The following is a 26,640-nucleotide window of genomic DNA, read 5'->3' on the forward strand; positions in this document are numbered from 1 at the left end:
GCCAGCCTGGACCAGATGGTCGCCGCAGAGGAGGCCGCTCACAGTGAATGGCCCTGCCCCGCAGAACAAAGTGGAAAGGCCAGAAAGCACCAACTCCACAGAAGCTCATGCTTCGTCCTTTTATTACAAAGGGCCTGCGGGGGCACATATCCACTTCTCAGGCGGGGCTCGGGAGCCTGGTCCCCCGTCACAGTTGTCATGGTCACATCCGCCCTGGCCAGGCCCCAAGGACACAGGCTCAGGAGTAGCCCTTTCGAGGCCTCCTGCTGCAGAAGCAGGAGGTAGGGGTGTTGACCAGCAGCTTCTCCTGGGCTTCCAGGATGTAGAGGGTCTGAGTGGCGAGGCAGCTGACCATGGGGTCGGGGTCTTCCCGCATGGACCTTAGGGCTAAACACGGAGGCTGCTAAGGGGCTTGGAACAAAGCAAGGCTGCTGGGCTGGGCGCGAGGCCTGGGCCCCGCCGGCGGGCCCATCAGGTCGGCTGGCAGACGGGGGCAGCACAGCGAGATGGGGACTGGGCTTTTAAAATACGAGCAAGAATTCCCACTGGGAGGCCACCCTGCTCAGTGGCAAGCTGGATGACGTACTCGCCCAGGGCTCAGGGAGACGGGAGGCCAGCTGCCTCTCGTCCTGCCTCCACAACCAACCTTTTCGGCCCCCTCCGCCACCCCCCTCCTGATCGCCTCTGCCCTCCTCTTTTCCAGAGAATAGCTATGGGTGAAGTGCTCTGGCTTCGCAGAGAGCTACAGTCAGGGATTTGGGCAGCAGCAGGGGATGGATGCAGCAGTGCGGGGATAGGGTGCTTGAGACGGGACAGAGGGAAAGGGAAGAGCATGGCGTTGGTGGGGCGGGGGGCAGCGGGTCTCAGAGGGACTATAGTGGGAGCGGTCCCGGCGGCTCCACAAGGGAAGGGCTGGGAACCCCTGTGTCCCCCAAGTGAGAAAAAAGTTGGATGGCCCTCCTATCAAGAGTTCCAGGAACTGTAATGGCTGCTGAACGGCCTGGAGTTCAACGGGGGTGAGGGTCAGTGAGGGAACATGAGGAGCAGGAGGGCTCTGGCCGACACCCCAAAGCTAAAGGCCTTAAAGACGAGCCTCCCTCTTCATTCTTTCCAGTGAGCACTTTTGTCAGCCACGTGCCCATTTTCCCTCATTTCTGAGACTTCCCCACCAGCACCAGGAGCCTTCAAAGCTGCAAGGAGTCGTGACTGGGTTACCACTCACCTGCGTATACTTCCTCAATATCACTGGCCTCTTCCGCGTCGAGGGTTTGGATGATCTGGCCTACAGGGGCACACAGAGCACCTCAGGGGCCCCACAGAGGACCACAGGACCCCAGCTGCACCTGCTCTTGTGTCCCTCCCCAAAATACATACCTCCCTCTGTCTTTCGCTCCCCCTAACTGGCCTTGTCTAGAGTTTTCCCACAAGTAGAAATTACTTCCCCTTCTCCTCTGAGGGTCATCAGCAAATTGGGCTGGGGGAGGCAGAGGGGATCCCTCTGCTGTAAAGACACTTTTCCTTGGGGTGACATGAAGCAGTTCTCACCAGCCTCTGAGCGCCATGGGGGAGCAGCGCCCACACCCTGACGCCCCGCCCCTTGGGAGTTTTGCTGGCCTGGTCTGCCAGGACGTGGCCCATTCCGCTGTAGGAAAGGTCACCCAACCCAACCAGGAGCCTGCTGCAGGGGGAGGAACAGGTGGAGACGGAGGGGTGGGTGGAGAATATGCGGACTATCGCAGGAATGATCCTGGGAGCTCCACAAAGAGCCCCTCCAACCTCCAATGTTACCTCAGGCCCTTATATCCTCGTGTCCCAGGTCCTCAGGCTGTTTGAAGGACTCCGGGACAAGGACACAGTGGCTCCAAGAAGAGGGAAAGTGGTACCTGCAAACCGTATGGCTGCCTGGCGGATGGGGGCCTGTGGGCTCTTGAAGAGAGTCATACACTGCTTCAGAAACCAGAGGGCCTTGTTTGCCTCCTGCCCCAGCTGTAAGAAGAGGAGCTGGATTAGGTAAGGTGCCCACTGCCAGTCCTTCTGCCCCCCTCGGGCCATCCAGAGACATCAGCTCGGTGCAAAACCCTGTCAAAACATTCTAGGGGTGCCTGGCTCGCTCATTGGTGGAGCATGCGACTCTTGATCTTGGACTCATGAGTTTGAGCCCCCCCATTGGGTATAGAGATTATTTTTTTAAATAAATTATTTAAACAAAATTCTACATCTCCATCCCCTCCCACCCTAGCTCCTGAAGTCTTGTTTCCTCCATGAAGCCTTCCTGGATTGACAGGGGGATCGCTTTCCAATAGATTTACCCCAATCTTTTGCTCACACATTCCTCCTACTCCCAAACATAGAGGAGTGAACCCAGTTGTTTCAATATTGCTTTTGTATGTCTTGGCTTAAAATCTTCAATCTCAAGGTCATTTGCTCTAGGCTGCAATAGAATCAATCATGTCTACACCCTTCTATTTAAACAGAGCCAAGCAGGGCCACATGTAATTAAGTGTTTTAATACTTTTCTTTCCCTGCCTAGGCATGCACACACTTCATCCAGATTCCCTGCCTTGAAGGTTCTGGGGGATGACATGTTCTGCCTTTTGCAAAGACCTAACCCCATCCCCTGTGTGTCCTTCCCAGTGACTCTCCTACTCCCCTTTTACACTGCAGCCTGAGTACTCAAATGAGGAGGCTACATCTAGGGTTTGTCAAACCTTTTTTGGTAGAACATCTTTTCTTCAAACAAAAATCCTAACTGGAAACCTAAGATTCTGAACCAACAGAAGTGGGACTGCTCCGGTTGAAGGGGCTGTGAGATGGAGCCCCATCCACTGCTCATCTCCCCCAGGTTTGAAGTTACCCTGAGAAACCCTTGGATTCTTGCAACCTGGTCTCCTTGCACCATGCTGCTGATCCAGATCTGGCTTCCATGGTCCAAACCCAACACGCACATCCAGCCTTTATCTCGCTGGACTCCCGCTACTGTTACCACCCACTGTTGACCACTCATCGCTTCCTGAAACTGTCTTCTTCCTAAATGACCACCACCGTCCTCTCCTCTTCTTCTATTTCTTGGCCTGGTTTCCTTTCCTAGTCTCCTTCCTGGGAAACTTGGAACTGACGTTTCCTGGGATCCTGATGTCGAACCATATGCTTCTCCCTCTATGTAATTTCCTTCGATGAGCCATGGTTGCAGCTCAGTGTCCACACATCCGTATCTCTAGCACGGCTCTGTTTTCCAAGCCTCAGTGATTCGGTGATTACGTCTATTTCCAATGGGATAGATCTCCCGAGCTCTACAAACCTGACATGCACAAAATCAAGCCACTATACTATCTTCCTCTCCACACCTGCTCCTCCCTCTGTATTCCTGACCCCAGTCTGTGACACCAGCATTCGCCCAAGTCAGAAACCCAAGAGTTGACCTTTTCCTTCACGCTCCACATCAATTAGCTCTCCAGCGCTGGCTAATCCCTCCATGTCTTTGTCTTCATGACCTCATCTTTTCTCCCTGGATCCTCTCTCTCCAGACCCCAGTCCTGTCCCATGTGAAATTATCCTCCAATCTGCAACAGGTGGTCTGTCTAAAGCACACAGCTCTCTAACCATGGTACCACTGGCTTAAGCACTTCAGTGGCTCCCTGTTGCCTACAGCGTGAAGTCCTGTGCCTTATTGTGCCCAAACCCTCCCTGCACAGTACAGCCCCAGCTCCTGCTTCCTGCTTCCCAGGTCAAGACTGAATACCTCCAGTTCATGAGCCAAAACCAGCCTGCAGACTTTTTTCGTTGGCTCCACACAAATTTTTAAACATTGTAAGTTATTTGCCAAGAAAAATGTGGTAAATTTCACCTAAAATCAGGATTTCCTGCTTGTCTTAACAAAGTGGAAAATCTAGCAACACTGAGCCCGCTCTATTTCAGACTCAACCCATTGGTTCTCAACCCTCTCAGCTGGGGAGTGTACTGTCCCAGGGGAATTATAGAGCTGGGGGGGGGATGTTTTTGGTCGTCAGAATGATGAGAGGGAGTACACTAATTTCTAACGTCCCATTGTGTATTTGTATCAAAAGTCTATTTCTAATTATCTATGCCCAGAACCTGACCCTGTCTTTTATATAACACAGAATATTTTTTTCACAGTTCAAATACACACTGGGTTTCCTGGAGATGCATCTACAATATGAAGCAAAGAAAGACTGTAGTTCATGTCATGTAGACCTTCACCAAATATTGTTCGTCACTTTGAAAGTCACATCACTAAAGGCCACACTTCTTGTGGCATTTGAGTCCCCAGCACAACAATCCAGTACCATTTTGCATTTGTAGTAGGTCAAGTCACAGAGATTCCACAGAGAAGGTCAAGGAGTCAGCTACTTCATCGTGTCTTCCAGAGGAATGGGGCCCAGATACTCCCATCTATTATTTATGTTATAGTCCATTACATTATGTTATGTTATATCATGTCATGTAGTCATGCCATTTATGTTATGTTGTGTCACATACATATTTACACATTATTTTATTTAAAATTACTTTCATTTCTCCTTTGGAGTCAGGGCGTTATATTTATTTTGGAAATCTATACAGGTAGATGATATGATCTATGAATTTCATTTCAGGATAAAGGAGGAGTTACTGAGAATGTACTAGAACCAGGCTGTGCAGTGTCCGACCACGCCGAGAACAGAACGAGGTTGTGCAGTGTCCTGACCGTGCTGAGAAGCACTGCCTTCGCTGGACCCCAGGATCTTTGATTCCCTGCCAGGGCCACCCAGTATGCTTCTCTGATTAATGTTCCTTCATGGCCTTGTAGGCATTTGAGTTTTCTGCCCCTGCTGGCATGAGTCCAAGCCACTGATTGCTCCCCACACACCAGGCTCTTCTGCCCTTATTTCTCAGGATCAAATTATATAAGATGACGTATGCAAAGTCCCTGGAATGGAGTGAGTGCTTTGTTCCACATCCCTGTGTATGGCAGCACCTCGGCCTGCACTCCTGATCCCTTTTCTTTGCCTAAGTGATATCCTGCTTTCCATTTCCCCTCTTCCCAGATGACACCTCCTCCAGGAAGCCTTCCTTCAAGTCCTAGACTGGGCTGGGCACCCCTCCTTTGTACTATGAAGTACTTTTAGCCCTCACCACAGTATTCTGAATTTGTCTAGTTGTGTGTCTAGTTCCCCAAATTAGGGAGCAATGGGAGGGCGGGAACCAGGTCAAGGTGCTGGGCACAAAGTACATGCTCACTGAGCATCTCATTATTAAACTGCAGCTGTTGCAAACCCCAGACGCTTCAGAAAACAGACTGCTGGCCACCCCACCCTCCCTGCATGGAGCAGAATGGTGAGTAAGCTGCCGCCTTACCAGGGCTCTGAGGATAGTCCACACATCTTTCTCGGCAAATATCACTTTGAGCCTTGACCAGCCCAGTATGGCGGCCGTGTGGCAGAGGGCAGACCGGCAGATCTGGAGAGACAGGAAGGTTCAGCATGGGGAGTTACGGGGACGGGGCTGGGAGAAGACACAGAAGGGCACAAGGAGGGGAGACCAATGGCAGGACGTCCAGTTCTGGAGGGAGGGAAGACTCCAGGGAACCCAGAGGGACCCAGGGGTGCGGAGGGAGGCAGGGTTCTCTAGGCAGCTTGGCTCTGCCTACACCTGCTCCCCACTGATGAGCAGGTCGAGACGCCTGGTCGTAAAGACTTTCCCAGCTGCTGTGGTACGACACTGAGAGCCGGCGCAATGGATCTGCCCACCTCCCAGCCTCATGCACCCACCGCATGGCTTCCCACACCCCGAAAACAGTCTCCCCGAAACAGATTTCCCCAAAGACATCCAGCAGCTTCGTCACTTGTGTCCATCAGGGGCCTTGCCATGGCAAAGTAGCCTCATCTGGAAACCGAGAGTCCTGTTACAAATCGCATCAGCCACTTCGCAACTTTCCCCAGCTGCCGTCACATCCCTGGCCCCCCAGAACATGGACCGATTCCAGGCTCTCTCTGTCCTGCTTCATCGGAACCTCTCTGCTGGTGGTGGTGGTGCGGGGTGTTCTCAATTCAGTGCAAAGGAGCGTGCAGGGAGCAACTTGGCGGGAAGGCCATGAAGCCAAGGGCAGAGAACCAGGCAGAGGCACTGTGCAGACACTAGGATTTTCCTCCTTGGAGTCTTCCCACCCAGGGCATTCTGCCGTGTGCTGGTGACCAGCTGGGGAGAGCCAGGAGGGAGAGAAAACCCTGGTGCAAGCATCTGGTCGCATCTGGCCCCTCCCGGCCACTCGCCAAGGTCAGAGCCAAAGCAACTCCTCCAGCATCTTCCAGTCTCGCCACAGCCCCTTCCTTAGCACTTAACACCTGTTAGCATTTACCTTCCGTGACAACCAGAGACGGAAGACCAGGCTCCAGGGCCTGGCCTCTCACCTGAGCCACGCTGATATTCACATCCTCCAGGTGGAGCACAAGGACGACTATCAAGTTGAGGACCTGGTGCTTCAAGGGGAAGACAAGCACTGTCCTCTTGACCTTAGCCAAGAGAGCCCTGTAGGTCTCAAAGGCCATCAGGCGCAGCTGCTCAGACTCCTAGGGGAGAAGAGACAGACAGACACACACACACACGGAAGACACCTCCACCTCCGTCCACCCTGTAGGGCCGGGGGCCCCGAGCTCCCCGCTCCCAGCGCACGCTCCCACGCGCACTCCCGTCCCCCCAGTGATCCGTGATCGGACAGCATCCCCTTCTCCCTTGTCACTGCCGTCTGCTCTCGATACATCTCACGCCTTTTACAGACGCTCCCCCAGAGGACACACGGAAGCAGACCTTTACGGAATGGCCTCACATTCGGGCTACAGGGGCCTTTCCAGATAATTCTGCCCAACTCCCTTGGATACCAGAGAAGGGAAATGAGCCCGCAAAGGGCTTCACCTCCTCAAAGAAGGGCCCGAGCATGAAGGCGAGCTGAGTAAGGAAGGAGGAGGAGTGCTGCCAGCTGAGATGCTCGGTGAGACACCTGAGTGCCGCGAGCGCCTCCAGCACAATGTCGCTGTCCTGGGAGTAGCAGCAGTTGAGCACGTGGGGCTGGAGGATGTGGAGCTGTCGCACCTGCGGAGTGACGGCGGCTCAGGAGAGGAGACGTCCGGAGAGCTACTCCTGCTACGCCAAGGGACTCGCATTTCGATTCAAGCGGATCCAAACAAGAGCCAGCTCTGCCGCGCTCTACCACTGTTCCATCCTGGGGCTGGGACCGGGACTGGCCCGGTGAATGGGGGGCAGTCAGAGGGAGCTGCCCAGGAGGACCTTCTGTCCTCATGGGAAAAGGGGAGAAGGCAGAGGAGAGCCCTCCTCCCCCTACACCCAGACGTTCTCAGCTCCACTGTTTTTAGCAGCCTGGTGATGGTGCCCATCTCTGGGACACCTGGATGGCCTGGGCTCTTGGAATTGGCTTGGCCTTTACTCTGAAGTGACCCCTGGAAAAACCTTCTCTTTCGAGCATGAATGGCGCAGGTCCCTGACCCCTGTATCCAGTGAACTGGCTTCATGAGGGTTCCCTTAGTCCGATCCCAAGAATGTGGTCCACCCTGTCTATAATGACACACTGAACCTCCGGGCCTTTCAGTTGCTTGGGGCGACAAGATCTCTTGAGAGCATACCCTTGGCCCCCGGCCCATCTTACCATGTTCCTGTGCTTTGCAAAGATCCCCACCACCTGCAACAGGAGCTTCACCATGGCGGGCTCCTCATAGTGGAAATAGTCTGCCAGAACGCGGACGGTGGCTCCGTCCACCATGGCGGCCACACCTGGGCACCGGAGCAGCTGATAAAAAGAGACCAAGAAAACGGAAATGATGGGCAAGGAGAACAAAAATCCCCAGTGACTTTGAATCTAGGTTCCTATTTATTTATAAAGAAATGTTCTTAAGAACAGATGGAGAGGCCAAAGCTTAGTTGAAAGGTAACTTCACACTCCATCATTCCAGAGGTCATTCATTCATTCTGCAGGTTTTCCTCAGGCATCTTTGATGAGGGGAGCTATAGAGGATAAAAGCAAGAAGTGCACCCAGATATTTATAGATAGCTGTGTATAATTATTTGACCGTGGAGAAAAATACGGAAGGATACATATTTGGTTGCTTGCCTCTGTAACACTTGGGAGAGGAAGAGGTGGTAGCTAGACCTGATACAGTAGAAGGGAGGAGGCAAAAATAGGAAAGATAAAAAATGGCTACAATAAAATAAATAGCACGCGTGATTTCATTTGTATATTTATGTAAAATTTATGTGGGTTTATATGTCATTTGAAATAACATTGTAAAAGACAAAAGCTAATCAGATACATTTAAGCCAGAGGAAAGTGCTTTTGTGTGTATATGCACGCATGCACAAGCGTGTGTCCGTGTTCACATGTGCGATCCTACTGGCAAAAATCATTTCCGGACGGAGCCTCGATTTCCACCTGTCTTTGACTGGCAGCCCTGCAAGTTTCTCAAACTCTCTGAGCTTCAGTTTCATCCTCTACAAAACAGAGATAGTAACGTTTTTTTCACAGAGTTGCAGTGAAAATCAGAGTCACTGAGCTCCCCTGTTCCTTGAGTGCCCTGAAGAAAAGCACAGGGCCCTGTCTGCTTTCAATGTTTCTACTTGGGATCATCACAGGGGAATGGCCGAGGGTAACAAAACAAGCAGGGAAGTTGTAAAGGGCTGTGAAATACTAGAAAGCTTTCCCAGCTGCGGTCTCTTGTTTATAGATTGTGCTCAGCTGTCTTAGCCGGTGCATAAAACCCCATTGGTTCTCTACTTTAAAACCGGCTCTCTGGTGAATGTCTGAGGGTGAGGTTCACCCATCTCCTTACTGTGGTGCAGTCCCAGCCTTCTCCCCAGCCTGCCGACGCCTCCCTCCGCTCTTCTCCGCCCGAAAATCCGGTAAGGGTGGTAGACAAATAATTGCCATTTACGTGTCCACTTGTTTCAGTTGGGTATTATGCATTTGGGGGAGCTTCTAGAGTGGTTCTCAGTCCTAGCTGTATTTCTAGAATACCGCTTAAAACTTGGGAACTTCTAAAATAAACCGATGCCTGGACTTCATCCCAGACCAATTCAAATAGAATATGAAGGCAGGGAGTCAGGAGAGGGAGTGAAGTTGTGGTTTGGCATCAGCATATTTTAAAGCTCCCCGGAGGATTTTAATAGGCAGCCAGAGGTCAGAACTGCTCTATAGAGAGTGACAGCCATCTTGTGGTGCTCCCCGCGCCCCCACCCTCGCTGGCTTGCACCTTGTACTGTTTCTCAAACTGAGTCCGAGGACTACCTGTACTGCAACACCCACTGGAGTCTTTACAGAAAACGAAGACTTCTGGGCTTTACTCCAGAGCCACTGAATCCACGGCTCTGGGGATGGAGCCCAGGAATCTGCATTTAAACAACTTCCTAGTGACACGAGGTCCTCTAATGCTGGACACCTACTGAGTTAAGGCACCTTCTTCTGTGCAGAGTTGTGCACCCTACACCCACATCCCCACATCCCCAGCAGGAGTTCAGCCAACATAACATACATCCTTGAATGCATATACTAGCACCCCCTACCACCGTGCACATACTCGCTCACGGCCGTGGGCACCTTCCCACAAGACAATGCCCTACAACCTACATCAGGACACATTGTGACACGTTAGGGGAATATCTGCTTAGATTCCAGTATTAGCACTGCATTATCTTCTGTTATGGTCAAATGTAATCCTGCTCCATTAAAAAAAAAAAAAATCAGGCGGCTTGAATTTTAAAGGGAGCCTATTTAAAGCTACAGTGAGCCAGAAATCCCAAAACTTTCCCAGACACTGCTGGTGGAAGTAAAATTTGGTACAACTTTACTGGAAAGTAATTTGGCATTAATGTAGAAAATCATAGAAGACATTCATATTTTTTGAACCAACACTTCTACTTATATTCAATATTTAATAATCTGGAATATGGCCAAAGTCTTTTGCACAGAGGTGTTCCCTACAGTGATATTTATAATAGTGTAAAATTGGAAACAAAACGTCCAATAAATTATAGAACATCTTTGTGGTGAAATATTATATCACTGTTAAAATTTATGCTTGAAGATGCTTAAAGAGAGCAAGATACAGAGTATTAGAGAATGATGTCTGCTATGATAAACACGTGCGCGCGCGCCCCCGCCTCCCCTCCCATTCAGGCCAAAACCTAAAAGTGGTTTCCCCTGGGTATTGTGACTGTTAATGGTTTTATAATTACTAAAGTTCTTTTTCATATGTTTTAAATTTTCTACACCTTTTTTCTGTCGAATGGCTAAAATACATTGAGTCAATCAGTGGTACTGAGCAAAGATTCCTTTTAAAAGGCTGATGAGGTCGAGGTAGCTGAAGGAAAGAGCTATGTCTTCCCAAAAGGTCGGGACAGAGTTGAGCTGCCTTAAGATTCAAGGAGGAATTACACCAGGTATATTCCAAGCCTGTGACTCCAGGCAACCTAATTGTCATTAACAGTGTCCGCCCATCCTTCTGTGAGGCGGGGAGTAAATTAGGCCATCCCTTCCTCCACCAGCCATCCCTGGGGGTGTCCCTTGGGTACAGCTGCCTTCCAGAGGAATCACCCTCACCTGACCTCCTCCCACCAAGAACCACTCACTTCAGTCATAAACACGAGGGCCGTTAAGTGATTCGTGTAGTCCAGTTCTTGGAGCATCCTGATGATGAGGCTGAAGATGGGGCGGTTATGCCAACAATTCTTGATGACCATGGTCCTGCCGATGAGAGCAGAATGCTCGGGATCAGGCCTGGGCCCCAGAAGAAAGCCAACGGGCTGGGAGGTCGTCTGGCCAGGGACAGGGGCGAGGCCTACCTGGCCAGCAGAGTGATACCCTCATAATGTCTTTCAGGACTGCTGAGCAGCTCCCAGGCCCCAAGTTTCTGAACATAAGACACATAGTCTCCGTACCCGGTACTTAGCATCAAGGTCTTCAGGGCCTCTATGCTGGAACTGGAGAAAAGGCAGAAAGCAGACAGGAAGTCATCCCCACCATCTGTGCTCCTCTCCCTTACCTGCAGCCTGCCTGTCTACACAAATCATGAACCACTGGTAGTGGGACAGCCCTTAGAGACCCAGGCTAACATTTTACAAATGAGAAACCAAGGCCAAGAGAGATGTGGGTTCCCTGAGGTGGCGAGGGAAGCCAGCAGAAGGGTAGGGAGTGGAGTCAGGTGCACTGTTTTATCCATTATACTGATTTCACTTGGGTATAGAATCTTGGCATTGGCCCAGTAAGTCAGAAATAAAGAGTCTTTTCTAAAAAGTCCAGTAAGACTTGTTGAAATGGTGTATGGGAAACACACTCTGTGCCCTACATGGGAGGTGTGAGAAGGTGTCTGGGCCCTGGGCAGGCAAGTGGCAGGGGAATAACTAGGCCTGGCTGCTGGATGGGTCCTGGAGCACAATCACTAGGAACCCTGGCCCAGAGACCAAAGGTACCTGACAGGGTCCACCCATTCGGTTATATGCTGCTGATCCTGGATGTCCGTGTCCCCTTCAAGCACGAGGAAGGAGATCCGGAACAGCAGGGCCATAAACAGGGAGGAGAAGAAGGTCTGCACCTCCATCCGCCGACTCGGTTCCAGCAGGAGCTCATGGATGGCCCTGGTGGCCTGAGGGTGGGGAGGAGGGCGGGGGCATTATCATCTTTATATTCCAACTCTCAGGTCCTGTCACCATGAAATCTCTGCCCATAATCTATCACCATGAGGGGCTGGCCCAGAAAAGCCCATGCTGCCAGGGCAAGTCAAAACTAAATTACTGTGAGCCAAGAAAATAAGGGGCAATTTCTAGAACGTTATTTTTAAATATTCTCATCATTGTGGTGGTTTTTTATTCTCTCAAAGATGTTGAGAGTTATGGGGGTACTGGGGGTGTTTGTCTTACCTAAGTTCACGCAGGCAGAATGAGAAGTTAGTTCTTTGTCTCCCTACGAGGCAGAGAAAACCCTCCAACTACCACAAGACTCTGCCTTTATAATGTTCGACCAAACACGGATATGTAAAAGGGAGAGGCCCCAAGAGCTCAGGACAGCGTGGGACAGGGCACCAGGGAAGCCCCACCCCCACCCCAGCCCCCAGCCCCCTCCATGGGCCCCTCCATACAATCAACGGAGAGATCTCCATCCTGTGGCTTGGCTCCTGGCCCTTTGATTTCTGATGTGGAGCCAGTTTCTGCAGCAGAAATTCCATGATCACTTCATAGCCTTTGGGGAATGATGCCAGGATTTCCCAGGGCTTGTGAACCCCTCTGTAGAGGCAGAACCCCACCAACATGGTCACCCTCCATAGATTCCCCAGGGCTTCCAGGGAAAGGGACTCCAAGCTCCTTTGCCCAGTGTTCTAGCCCCTCTCTTTTTCTCCTTTCACTCCTTTTACTTTGTCATTACCTCCCAACCTCCCAGTCCTCTATCATCTCACACATAGCTAAATCCGAAGATGCTCACTTGGCCTGTGAGCCTGATCTGAGAAAATCTCTCTGGCCACACTTCAAAGCTGCAGATCAGTCAGAAGAGCCTCCTGTGGTGTCCTCTCTATCGCCTTGTCCAAGCTCTCATTACCTACCTGGTACTTACTGGACATTAACAAGCAATCTTAATTTCCCAAAGATTAAGATTCTCTTAATTTTTAAAATTTCTTTACAAAGAAATTATTTCCTTCTGGGGCTGAGCTGGCCAAGACCGAGAAAGCACATTCCCTTCAATCACTTCCCCTGACCGGTGCTAGAAACACTGGTCAAGTATGAAAGCAACAACTTGATGATTTTGAAAATTATTAATAGCAGGTGGATTGGGGGAAGAAAGCAACCATTTGAAAAGCAACCCTTACTGGATGAGTTTCCCAGATTTCTTTTCTCTCTTCTCTCCTAACCCTGACCTGAAGCTGGCCCCAGTGTTAAACTATGCAGCAGGAACATGAAATAAAATCTATGAGTAAAGCACTGTCATTCTGGCAGAAGGTCTGGGAAAACGGGACCCTAGGACTTGTGGCTTTAGGAGCGTATGGGTGGGATCTTTGTTTCTTTGTTTATTTTCTCTCCCAACCCTGTCCTGAGGATGACTCCAGAAGCCTGCTGTGTAGTGGAAGTAGAGGTGGCAACTGCAATAACACAGGGGACTTATGACCCAGAGGGTAAGTGTGTGTGGAAGGGAGAAACCCCCTTTTCGCTCTCTCTTTTCTCTCTTTACTGCCTTAAACATGGACCCAGTTGTGCAATTACATTGGCACAAGCAGTAAAATTGTGAGAGAAAACCCAACTTTTACATAGAGGACTTGAAAAAGGTGTTCCTGGAAGCAGAAGGTGGGAGATCTCAAAGAGGAGAAGAGAGAGAGAGAGAGAAGTTCCTAGTTCTGTATGTGAGCTGACACCTAAGTCCTGGGATCACTCCTACTACACATGCACAGGGTAGACCCAAATGACCCTTGAGAAGCGCATGTGTAAGACAGACCCAAATTAGCATGGCAAAGACTTTAAAAACTTAACAGACATTGAAATTCCATTCAACAGAAGGTGAGACAAAACTTGCAGTCTAAACCATACACCAGGTCGATTACTTAAAAAAAAATCAATATTCTTCAAGAGAATTTAACAAGACCAAGAGCCTCACACCATCATATTAAAAATGTCCAGACTACAACCCAAATTTACTTGGCCTATGAAGAACAGGATAATGTGATCAATTCCCCAGGAAAAAAAAATAAACAACAGATGCCAATCCTGAGATTACCAAGATGTTGAAATTAGCAGTTGAAAATTTTTCCAGATAAAGACTTTATGTAGACATTTTAAACATGCTCCATGAGGTAAAGATGAACATTATTGAGATGAATGAATAAATGTTCTCAGCAAAGGAATAAATGTTCTCAGCAAAGAAATAAAAGCTATTAAAAAAACAACCTAATGGAAATTTTAGAATTGAAAAATAAAATACCTGAAACAAAAATTAACTGGGACCAATAGGAAATTGGACATGATAGAGGAAAGAGTTTGTGAACTTGCAGAAATTACACAATCTGGAAAAAAAAACAAAGAAATTAGAAAAAAATTAACAGGGCTTCAGGGAGTTGTAAGACACTATCAGAAAGTCTAACACCCATGTCATTAGAATCTCAGAGAGAAGAAAGATATTGGTGCAGAAAGTGTATCTGAAGAACTAAGGCCTAAAACTCCCCCAAATTTGGTATAAGACATACACTAACAGACTCAAGTTCAGTAAAGCTCAAACAGGATAAACTCAAAGAAAACATGTCCAGACACAACATAATCAAACTTCTGAAAACCAAGATAAAAAAAATCTTAGAAGCCACCAGGAAAAAAACAGCATATTGCATACAGGAAAAATAGTTTGAATTATTGCATATTTCTCATCAGAGACTACACAGTCCAGAAGAAAATGGAATGGCATATTTAAAGTGATAAGGGAAAAAAAAGCCATCAACCTAGAATTCTATATCCAGTAAAAATATTCTTTAGAAATTAAGGTAAAATAAAGACACTCCCAGATGAAAAAAACTAAGGGAATTTGTCACCTGCAGACCTGTTCTGAATGACATGCTATAGGAAGTTTTTCAAGTTGAGAAATTTTATCAGAAGGAAACTTAGAACTTCAATAATGAAGAGCAACAAGAATGGTAAATATTTGGGCAAATGTAACAGACCATTTTTCTCTCAAGTTTAAAAATAGGTATGATTATTGAAAGCAAAAATTATAACTTTTTTGGTGTCTTTCTTCAATGTGCTAGATGTAATACATATCACAACTATAAGATAAATTAGGGAAGGAAAAGGAACCTATATTTTGAAAGCTTCTACATTTTCTTGGAGTTCTAAAATATCAACTTTACATAGACTATGAAAATTTGGGTATGTTAACAATCCTAAGACCCACTAAAATCCTAAAACTTTGGAACAAAAAATACAGGAGACAAACAGAAAACAAATCATAAAGTGGTAGATTTAAATCCAACTATATCTATATATATCTGTATCTAGATAGATAGATAGATACAATGGAATATCCTTTGCCATAAAAAATGAGAAACTCCTGAAGCACATGAGTGGCTCAGTTGGTTAAGCGGTTGCCTTCGGCTCAGGTCTTGATCCTGGGGTCCTGGGATCGAGCCCTGCATCAGGCTCCCTGCTCAGCGGGGTGCCTGCTTCTCCCTCTCCCTCTGTCTCCTGGCTTGTGCTCTCACTCTCTCTGTCAAATAAATAAAATCTTAAAAAAAAAAAATCCTGTCATTTGTGACAACAGAGGGACCTTGAGGGCATTATGCTAAGTGAAATAAGTCAAAGAAAGACAAATACCGTATGATTTCACTTATATGTGGAATCTTTAAAAATGAAACAAAGCAACAAACAAACTCATAGAACAGCCTTAGCAAATTTTAAAGAATAGAAATCATACAAAGTATGTTTTCTGGCCATGATGGACTTAAACTAGAAATCAACAACAGAAAGATATCTGGAAAATCATCAAGTATTTGTCATTTAAACAACACTTCTAAATAATACATGGGTCAGAGAGGAAGTCTCAAGGAAAATTAGAAAAGATTTTGAACTGAATGAAAATGAAAATACAACATTTTTAATTTTTGGATGCAGCTAAAGAATGCTTAGAGGGAAATTCATAGTATTAGAAATGTTTGTTTAAAAAGAGAAGTTCTCAAATCAGTAATCTACATATCCACCTTAAACTATAAAAAGATGAGCAAGTTAAACTCAAAACAAGCAGAACAAAGGAAATAATCAAGATAAGAGCAGAAATAAATAAAATGGAAGTAGAAAAATAATAGGGGAAAAATCAATAAAAGCTGATCGTTAGAAATAATAACATTAAGAAACTGCTAGCCAGACTGACCAAGAAACAAAGAGAAGACACAAATTACCAATATCAGTAATGAAAGAGGGGAAATCATTAGGGACATTCAAAGATAATGAAAGAATACTATAACCTACTCCTTGATCATAAATAAGGTAACTTAGATGAAATGGGCCAATTCCTTGAAATACAGGAACTATCAGCATGCACTGAAGAGGACATAGATAATCTGAATGGCCCTATAACTGCTGAATAAATTGAATCCATAGTTTAAAAACTTCCAACAAACAAAACTCTAGATCCAGATGTTTATATGCAACAAGCTGAACCTAGACTCAGTTCCTCACACCTAAATTAACCAAAAATGTATCATACACTTAAATATAACACTTGAAAGTATAAAACTCCTAGAAGAAAACATGGAAGAAAATCTATGACCTTAAACACAATCTGTAACAGAAAAAAAAAAAAAAAAAAAGATAAATTGGACTCGATCAAATTTAAAACTTTGCCAAGGACACTTAAGAGAATGAAAACTAATCCACAAAATGAGAGAAATATTTGAAAATCATATATCTGACAAAAGACTTGTATCCAGAATATATAAAGAACTCTCAAAACTCAATGATAAGAAAACAAACATCTCAAGAAATGAGTAAAAGATTTGGATACTTGAACAAAGAAGTTATACGGATGGCAAATAAACACATGAAATCATGCTCAACCTCATTTACTACAATTAAATTAGAGCAATGTAAATTAAAATGACAATGAGATGTCACTACACACTTGGTAGAATGACTTTTTTTTTTTAATGAAAATACCAATATGAACAAGGATGGAAGCAACCAGAAATTTCCTATGTTGCTGGTGGGAATGGGAAAGCTACATGTGAGAAATAGTCTGGCAGTTTCTTTTAAAGTTAAACATACACTTCCCATATTGCCCAGCAATGCAGTCCCTAGGAATTTATCCCAGAAAAATGAAAGTTGATGTTCACACAAAAAGCTGTACACAAATATTTACAGCAGCAGCATTATAATTACCAAAAGTTGGAAACCATCCAAAAGGTAAAAAAAAAAAAAAACAACTGTGGGATGGCCATACAATGGACTATTCAACTATTGATACATACAACAGCCTGGATGAATCCCAAATGCCTTATGCAGGGTGAAAGAAGCCAGACTCAAAAGCATGATTTTATTTTGTACAGTATGATTTGTGCTGTATGATTCTATTTACCATATTCTGGGAAAGGCACAACGATAGGGATAGAGAACTGATCAGTGGTGGCCAGGGGTTGGGTGTGGAGGAAGGAGTTGACTCCAGGAGGGTAGCACAAGGGAATTTTGGGGGGTGATGGAAATGCTCTGTATCTTGATTATGGGGGTGAAGATTGTGACTATACATTTGAGAAAACTTATAAAACTGTATGGCAAAAGGGTGGATTTTACTGCATGTAAATTAAATCTTTTAAGTTTAAAAAAGGAAATTATAGCATAGTAGATTCGTACAATATAATATTGTATTATATAATATATCATATTAGGCAGCCATCAAAATTATGTTTATAAAAAGGTTTTAACTTAAGAAAATGCTATGATAAAATGTTAAATGAAAAAATATGCAAATTGTATGTGTAGTATGAGCTTGATAATACATTTTTTAAAACCATTTTTAAAAGGTAGACAAATTAGGGGTGCCTGGGTGGCTCTGTCTGTTGAGTGTCCGACTCTTGATTTCTGCTCAGGTCATGGTCTCAGGATCATGGGATCAATCCCCAAATTAGGTTCCACACTCAGTGGGGAGTCTGCTTGAGATTCTCTCTTTCCCTATCCTTCTGCCCCTCCCCCCACTCATACATGCTCTCTCTCTCTCTCTCTCTCTCTCAAATAAATTTTTAAAAAATAAAAATAAAAGGTAGACAAATTATAAATTATACTAGGTGATAACGGATTTAATTCTTTTTTTTTCTTTTTCAAAATTTTACATGCTTTCAAATTTGCTGCAATAAGCCCATATTATTTTGACAATCACCCCGCCTCCAAATAAGTAAGGAACTTACTTGTATTGAAAATTGGGTACATTTTAAGAATAAGCAAATTAGGAGATTGTCAGGGGCTGGTCAGTGGAATTGATAAAGTCACCTACCTTTGTGACTGATCTTCCATCTTAAACAGGGTCAGGATAACTTCATCGGTGTAGGTCTGGGCCAGCAGGTAAAGGATCTTCTTTATGGTCCCTTGGGCTGTGGTTTCAGTGATGCTGTTCATACTGTGGCAAATGTACTGGATGATTTCTGGCACCTGAAGTGGGGGGAAGGAGGAGCAAGATTCATCTAGACACAGCACCAGCTCATCAGGAGGCACATAACCAGGCACCCATATAAAGTGTGTGGGCACACACCGATGTGAACCTGTCCCCAGCAGTCACTGTCCCACTCTGGTCAGACCACACCTGTGTGGCTGGGGGCTGTCCTGTCCCCCATATTTTAAGAGGGACAAAATGAAGAGCAGCAGGGAAGAGCGACTCGAGTTATGCCTGGAAACCATGTCATGAGGAATGAAGCAAGTGTCTGGGGATGACTAACTTGGAGATGTGGGGCTAAGAGACATAAAGCCTATTATAGGGGAAGAGGAGGGCTCAGGTCTCACAGTTTACTAGCCATGTGGACTCAGCAGTGTGCCTGGTGGTGAACAGCACAGGCCCTGGAGTCACACGCCTGAATCTGAACCTCACTTCCTTGCTTACCAGTTGTGTGACCTTGGGCAAATTTTTCATCCTTTCTATGCATTACTTCTTCATACAGAAAATGAAAACCACTTTAATGGCTCTGAGCTAATACATCTATATTGGTTGGAACAGTGTTGGTCACATAGTAAGTGCTCAAGAAACTTCAGTTACTAAGGCTCTTAGCCTCCTTGAGCTAATTTTCTAAATTAGCTTTTTCTTTTCCCCATTTTTTTAAAGGTTTTACTTATTTATTTGACAGAGCAAGAGAGCACAAACAGAGGTAACAGTAGAGGGAGAGGGAGAAGCAGGCTCCCTGCTGAGCAAGGAGCCCGATGCGGGGCTCGATCCCAGGACTCTGGGATCATGACCTGAGCTGAAAGCAGATGCTTAACCATCTGAGCCACCCAGGCACCTCTCTTTTCCCCATTTCTAAAAAGAAAACTATTACTTCCTTGCAGACCTGTTGTAAGAATTCAATAAAACAACATGTGAACAAGGCTAGCAGAGTGCGTGGCACCTAGTTTTAGTAAAACCTGAATACTGATTTCTGCGTAACTCCAAAAAGCAAACTTGGGTCGGGGACTAGAAACTGGGGATGAAGATTTTGGTTCACAATAAGGTAGAACTTTCTAATAATGAAAGCGATTCACAAATTAGAATGAGCTATGGTTTAAGGTAGTGAGCTTCCCAAAAGTGCTTTGAGGAGAATCTGGCTACTCAAGAGTCAGGAGTGTTCCAGAAGGGGTTACAGGCATTGAGTGGGAGGTTGCAGTGGTTGACCTCTGGGGTGGCCTTCAGCTCTAAGAGCTTATTCCTGGTCTGTCCTGAAGCATTCAGATGGCTCTCCAGGCCAGAGAGGGTGGCAAGGGTAAGACTCAGGATAATAACTGGACCTATTGTGGAGGCGTCATGAGCAAGCTAGAAGAGTGGGTCAGGCCATTGAGATGAGAGTCAATCTATCAATCCATAAGACCTTTAAAAATGGGATGTTAAGGGACAAAGATAAACTATGCTATCTTAATTTTACCGAGTACCAGTCCCACCTCTGACAAAAGAATCTCTGTATTCCATCACTGATTCATGTCAGTGTCTCATAAATTCATATGTATATATGAAATATATGAGATAGATTGATAGATCAATAGATTGGTAGATTGAACAATAGATAGATAGACTGATCTCTGTCTTGACTGTGCATTCTCCTACCTGAATGAAGAAGGCAGCCACAGACCTAATATACTGTTTGGAAGCAGAAGGGATAACTGAGTTCTCTCATGGTCCTAGGACCCCACAGTAGTCTCCTGCTATAACTTTGACTTTATTCTTCCCTTTCTGGTAGACGTGGAGGCCAATAGGTCACCCTTTCTCATAGAAAAGCCTTCCAGACAATTGCAAACAACTCATTTAACTTCTTCTCCTCTGAGTTAAAGGATTTCAATTCCTTAAACGCCAACCAGTAGGAAATCAAACAGAACAAGATCCAAAACAGTGAGGAAGAATCCTTAAATTGACCTTGAACCATTAAGTCCCTCTGAGCTGGTACCTTCCCAATTTCTGGCATAGAGTACTTCAGGATCATCTTCAGCATCTTGGAAGAAGCACAGACGTCATGCCTGTTGGCATTGGTCATGGCCTCCATTGACACCATTATCACATCTGCTCTCTCTTCAGGGGTCAGGTATTTCCTGAAGAACTGAAGAAAGAAGAGCAACAGCCGTGTCTGCCATGTCAGCATCCCACTCTGGGACTGCACAAAACCTCTGGACTCTAAAGAGACCAGTCAACCTGGGTCCCGTAGAGGCAGCCCCTGGCCAGCATCTGATTATTCCATGGTGCGAGGCCAGGCTCCAGAGTGTCACCAGCTCTTAAGTCCCCAGGTAAGAACAAGGGTCCAGACAACATGGTGCAGAGAACAATGCAACAGGCATTTCTGTTTTGAATTTGGAACATAATTAGGTGATCCCATTTGGAAATGAGTTCTGATGCGTAGTGAGTTCACAGCATTCCAGAGCAAGGAGGGACTGCTGTGGTCTAAACCAGGTGTGCCTCCTGTCTCTGGATTTATACACCCCCGTGAAGCTCATTCACTCACACAAGAAGGAGAGTCCCAACTCTGTGCCTGGTTCTATGCCGGGAGCTGGGGAAGCCCACACACAAGACACCCCCGGCCTTTGCCCTCGAGGAACTTACTGTCAGGGCAGGGCAGGTAAATAGGCAATCGTAGTGCCATGTTAGAAATGCCAGTAAGGGACATAGTGGGGACACCGAAGCCAGACTCGCAAGATTAGACAAGGCTTCCTGGAAGAAGTACCTCTGAAGTCTGTACTTTGGTGAAAATGTGGGGAAGAGTTCCAGGCAGGGACCAGACTGTGCAAAGGCATGGAGAGAGAGGAGTTCAGTCCAGGCACGGTGTCCTGCAAGGGACCCGGACTGGGTAGGGAAGGGGAATCTAGACAAGATGAGGCGAGGGAGTTAGGCAGGAGTCCCATCGGGCCAGGCCTCACTGGCTATGTGAAGGCTTTAGGATAAGAACAATGGAGAGTCAGTGCAAAGGGGAATAATATGATGATATGTGCATTTGAGAAATAATTCTCTGATGGCAGTGCAGAAAATGGTGTGATGTAGAGCATGGTCAGAAACAGGGCGATCGGCAGGAGGCGGTTGCAGTAACCCCGGCAAGAGACTGATGGCGGACCGAGTCAGAATAGCCGTGGCGGGGCTGGGGCAGAGTAGATGGACTCTCATCCCATTCAGGATGAGAATGGACAGATGTGGGATTGAACTGGATGTGGAAAGTGAGGGGGAGGAAAGAGGGAAGAACGATTCTTGGATATCTGGCTGGAATGGCTGAAGTAGACTAACCACGGGACACCATTGCTAAGACCAAATGTACGCCTTTGCTGAATGAATAGAATTAAAGCTAGGCCAGAAATAAAGGTACAAGAGCACAATCTGTGGGTGAGGGATAGGGTTGACATGTCCCTATTTTACAAACTCTCTCAATGACCCTCAAACTTCAGTCAACTCAAGTGAAGCTAGGGGAGTGGGCCTTATCCCTCCAGCATGCTGTCCATGAGACCTTGAACTTTGGGGACAGTTCTCTGGGTGAGGGAGTATTCCTCTGTGGCCCCAGCCAGGCCCTCTGTAATCGCTACTCAGCCATCTTTCTCCCCTGCGGACGCTCCCCATCTGGGCACTCCACACACGGTGGAGAGCAAGGGTTACCATTGTGAGACTCTGTATGTTGGCAAACCATCCTCCCCGGAAATGCTTCTGCAAGTCCTTCAGAATGACCTCTGTCTTCTGTTTCATACCTTCGATCCAAAAACAACAATTAAGGAGCAGGGCCTTAACAGGGAGAAAGGAACACACCCTTCCTCACTTCCCCTCCAAACCTCAGAGATGAACAGGGTTCAACAGGTGGGGTAATGTCTGCCCAGCAGAATGGGGGGAGTTCCCTAGCGCCGGGCTGGTGGGTGGAGGGAGACTGTAGTTGGGGAGGTGGTCTGGGCCACTGGCCCCTGCTGTTCCTGTACCCGTGCCACTGTGTGGACCGTCCCCACCCCTCACCCCTACAGCTGAGCAAAACAGGAAGTACATTTTATTGGATCATAAAAAGCCAAGGTTTCTGAAACACCCTTTAGGGCGTCCTTGCAAATTCCTCTAGCACCTCTGTAAGCATGAGTGGTCTGTATCTTTGTTTCTTCTGGGGCAGAGAAGGTCTAGACCAAAGATCCCCAGGTTTGTTCCCTGAGAAAGGCTGCTCATTTTCTCAGTCATACACCCAGCAGGAGAGATGGGGTCTCACAGGTGGCTGCGAACCTAGCTCCCCCTTAATTCCAAGAATCTTCTAGAATCTTTTAAAACAGGGCGTTGCATCAGCAATGGGCTTGGAGTTCATTTAGATAGAGCCTGTTTGCTCCAGTGCCCCTGCAGGAGAGAACTGCCCTCCGGTGTACCTGACACAAGGTAAGCATTCAGGGACCTGTGCTGGTTTGCTCCTGTCACTCAGCAGGTCCCCACAGCTACAGCCACGCGGCGGCCCAGGCTCGTATCACTTACTTCTATGAAGCACAAGGATTTTGAACACGTAATGCAATGCCTCTGAGGCCCCTGTGCTGATCTCATAGTTGGCGTTCATGCAGAACAGGCCTAAGATGCCGATTAGCTTCCCAATCATGGAGAACTCCATCATGTGCTGCCAGGAAGAGGAAACTGTTACCTCCCTACCGTGACCATCGTCCCCCTCCAGCCTCGCCTTGCTTCCCACATCACTAAGTTATGTGCTTGTGTGTGGCCCCTCACCCCACCAACTCCACTCCACTCTGTCCTGGAGTGGGGGAAACTTTCCGAACGACACCCAGGGACATGGGGCAGCCAGACACCTCAAATACGTTAACCAGGGGAAAGCTGTGGGCTCAACCCAGCTCTCCAGGCCAAGGTCTCCCACCAAGACTGAGATGTGTCTGGACAATTAGAGTTTACTAGCTAAGGGCAATATCTCATAGAAGCAGAAAAGGCATCATGCTAAATAAACAGGTAAACAAATAAATAAGGTGCTCTGGTGAAGCCCTGCAGAGCCTTGGGCTCAGTCAGGTGCCCCACGTTCAGAGAGGCAAGGCCCATGGGTCAGCCTTCCCCCCGACCCCAGGCACTCACCGACAGCTCAGGGAAATTGCAGATAAACCTCAGCATCCGGGCAATGGTGCCCAAGGCCCGGGTCTGTTCGTGCTCTTTCTCTGACAGTGTTAACCAAGGCAAGATGATCTGGAAAGGCAGCAGAGAGAAACCACCAATGCCTTATATGGGAACACTGCCCTCATCCCTCCCTGCTTCGAATCTACCTCCCCAACCGCCAGAAAGACAAACAGGTGCTTGCTTTGGCAGCTCATGTGCCAAAAAGAAAAACAGATCATCTATTGTCAGGGGTTGGGGTGGGCAGAGACGTTGACTTACAGAGTCATGGGGGGATTTGGGGGGATGGTAGAACAGCTCTGTAGCTTGATTGTAGTTGTGTAGATATGACTGCGTTTGTCAAAACCCACAGAACTACCCAGTGGGAAGGGGGCGTTATACTGTATGTAAATTACGCCTTAATAAAAATATGAAAAAAAAAAACAGGCAAAAAAAAAACAAAGGCAGAAAAAAAGAGAGAGGAGCCCTTGGAAAAACTAAATAGACCTTAAATATTTTTTTTAAATCAACCCTCTTTCTGATCCCACTGTGCAAAGTCAAATATGAAATAAATGAGGTATTATGTGATCATATAGTTTTTGTAGGAAAAATTATGTCTAAGATAGCCACATGTGATTTTTTTTTTGCTTCAGAATTACCTCAAAGTAGCAAATATAATCTAAATCTTGTTGCATATAGAAAATCTTATTTTTATCATTTTAATTTCATTTATCAAGATAAATCGATAAATGAAACTCTGGAAACGATTTCAAGTGGTTCCTTTGGGGAGCACCATTTACCTTTGGATAATGAGGACCCCAATAGTGGATTTCCTGAGGACCCCACCCTGATGGAGAACCAAAGCTCTGCATCTTTGTTCCCCATAAACTCAAATTATATTAGTGCATTTACTAGTCCACTTACAGGGAAAGTACCTACAAAGCACAGAAATGCTTCTCAACAAATGTACCAGAAATGATACCTTCGAAAAAAAACCATGTCACTAATCCCAATAGGAGTATGTTTCCTCTCTAGATACGGCCCTCATCAAAGATTTTTTTAAGATATCCAGGTGATCCTGTCTAAGTATTGTAGTCAAATATAATGTTTTATCCAAAATTATATTATCCTCATTAATTACCATCTTGTTGATGAAAGTTGGTTTCAAGTGACTCGGCTATTTCCCCAACTCAAATTCACCCCAAAGATATGACAATGTATCATAACTAAGAATATTTGAAAGGCTCTAAAGATAGAGAGAGAGCGATACAGGAAGTGGTCTCCCAGTCATCGTGATGCTCACTGAGGTTTGAGAACTGATGGCCTCTGGCTTGAAAGACCTCCAGACTATCTTAATATTCCTTGTCTTTCCTCCCAAAAAGACAGATTTAATATAGGGCTCCAGTCTGACTGCTTTCTATAGCCACTTACCTCCAGGAAGTTCTGCAGTGTGGGCATGTTGGGGTCCGTATCCTCCATTACAAGAGCTTGTAACATGTCATCTAAGGCTTGGATCGTCTGACAATTGAGGAAGCGTGGAGTGTAGGAGGACCGACAGCCACCGGGCCAGCCTGGCTCCCTGGGGCACTCCCCCCATGTCCCTCAGACCCCTCCTCAGGAGGAAGGAAAGTGGGGGCCAGTCCAGCTCTGCCGCCACACACTGATCTTCCCAAGTGCTGACCTTTCTTGACCTCACTGAAGACTGGACCAGGGCCAGCCCAAACTGTAGGCCAAATAGTAAAATGTAGGCATCGGGCCATTCTCCCCAACAAATACAGTCCCCATGTGATTCTCACCATTAGGGATTCATTCTGTTCTTAGAGTGAGGAAAGTTCTATTTTTAAAACTGGAAATTCTTGAGATTTGGCAGTCTACTGGTCAGTTATTCCATAAAATCTATGGGTTTTATCATCATATTGTCTCTTAAGACTGAGTTTGCCATGGAACTAGAGAAATGAGAGCCTTTGTGGAGAGGACATAGGCAGTGTGGGAACATGAGCCACTCCCTAGGGAGACAGGTGAGGATGAGGCAGAGGAGTTACTCCTGGGCAGCATGAGGACCATGGGGTTCTGAGCTCCTGAAGGAGGGGTCAGAGAGGAGGGGAGGAGGGGAGGAGGGCCCAGGAGCTAAGAGGACAGAGGAAGCCTCTGAAGACAAATCCTCTCCAGTGGAGACCTCCACTGGGAGGTGATGGTGGGGATTACCTGGAAGTAGAGACTAGCACTCTCCTTTCGGTCTAGACTGGGCATGATGAGTGGCAGAGAGAATATGCTAGAGATGCAGGCATTTACCAGGTCCAGTTTCTGGGATAAGTAGAATGGTGGATTCACCTGGCTGAGGGGAGAGGAGAGGAATGATAAGAGAGCTTTGGAGGGTATTAGTGACAGGCTGGGTGAGGCTTCTAAGACCCTATGATAGAACCTGCTCTGCTACCTTTTCTGAGGAAACAGTGTGGACCTGAGCCCCCAAACACTTTTCAATGGCTTCCTTGCCAGGGAAGGAGCTCCCTGGCTTCTTGGGAAAGGTTTCCTACACTGGATGTCCTAATAGGCTTCTAATAATGAAATTTGGGGTACCTCCATCACCCCTGGATGCTGGTAGATGAGGTGGCAATCATGGGGCCCTGCCACCCACAGCCCAAAATTCAAGTCCCCAAACCTTGCCCTTCCTCCCAACCCAAATGTTCTCAGCATCAGAGACCCGGGGACTCAGAAGAGGAAACAGCAAGGAAGGAACCTCAGGGCCACGATGCAGAGCATGGCTTGCTGACGCACACTGCTGACCAAGACCTCAGTGGATTCTTCAAGGATTAATAACTAGAAGGGCCAGGAAGAAAACAGGAATTTCCCTCAGAGATGCCAGCTCTTGGCTCTGGGACTTGGTCATCCTCATCCCTGGTTGATCAACTCCCAGAAGAGCTTGGGGTCTTTCTCACCTCAATTTTCTTGGACAGAATGGTTTTGGGAAAGTAATCATTCATATTGCCATTTGCCTGGGAGTGAACAGCGCTGCTCAAGGTGTCCACAGCCCTCAGGAACTTCAGTTTGTCTGACTCGGACTAGGAAAGAACATAGAAACTGCCCACCTGTGAGTCAGGCCTCAGCCCTTAGCTCTTCCTACAGGCCGGACCTGCAGCCTGCACCCCAGACGCGGTCCCTCCTTGTTAGCCCAGACCTCAGAGCAGCCAGGATGGATAGCTCGCTTGATTTCCTCATCAGTTCCCCCATCTCCTAGACTGACACTCGTCAATGTCCTGGCCCCCTCAGAGCCCTCTGGGGACAGTGGAGCTAGGAGTCCGTAAGGAAGATTCTTTGCACAGATCCTGTCTGCTGACTTGACCTAAGATTGTCCAGGTGAGAAGGCAAAAATGAGCTGAATTTCG

The 26,640-nt window shown here is 46.8% G+C and overlaps 1 protein-coding gene across 1 annotated transcript in view; it reads right to left on the reverse strand.

The window, feature by feature from the left end:
• Positions 1-238: 238 nt before the first annotated feature.
• LOC116643369 (maestro heat-like repeat-containing protein family member 7) overlaps positions 239-26,640 on the reverse strand; it is a 28,688-nt gene continuing 2,286 nt past the window's right edge. The window contains exons 3-21 of the mRNA XM_032422079.1: positions 26,194-26,316; positions 25,995-26,074; positions 25,463-25,592; positions 24,689-24,775; positions 23,243-23,350; positions 22,646-22,781; positions 21,809-21,897; positions 20,127-20,276; positions 18,002-18,156; positions 12,135-12,279; positions 11,470-11,642; positions 10,843-10,980; positions 10,630-10,744; positions 7,658-7,798; positions 6,408-6,566; positions 5,356-5,457; positions 1,884-1,986; positions 1,223-1,282; positions 239-387 (exon numbers count right to left, since the gene is read on the reverse strand). Of these exons, the coding sequence (XP_032277970.1) occupies positions 239-387; positions 1,223-1,282; positions 1,884-1,986; positions 5,356-5,457; positions 6,408-6,566; positions 7,658-7,798; positions 10,630-10,744; positions 10,843-10,980; positions 11,470-11,642; positions 12,135-12,279; positions 18,002-18,156; positions 20,127-20,276; positions 21,809-21,897; positions 22,646-22,781; positions 23,243-23,350; positions 24,689-24,775; positions 25,463-25,592; positions 25,995-26,074; positions 26,194-26,316 (2,343 nt within the window). The remainder of the gene's footprint in view (positions 388-1,222; positions 1,283-1,883; positions 1,987-5,355; positions 5,458-6,407; positions 6,567-7,657; positions 7,799-10,629; positions 10,745-10,842; positions 10,981-11,469; positions 11,643-12,134; positions 12,280-18,001; positions 18,157-20,126; positions 20,277-21,808; positions 21,898-22,645; positions 22,782-23,242; positions 23,351-24,688; positions 24,776-25,462; positions 25,593-25,994; positions 26,075-26,193; positions 26,317-26,640) is intronic.

The sequence above is a fragment of the Phoca vitulina genome, unplaced genomic scaffold (assembly GCF_004348235.1).
Source record: "Phoca vitulina isolate PV1807 unplaced genomic scaffold, GSC_HSeal_1.0 scaffold26, whole genome shotgun sequence".
Taxonomy (NCBI): domain Eukaryota; kingdom Metazoa; phylum Chordata; class Mammalia; order Carnivora; family Phocidae; genus Phoca; species Phoca vitulina.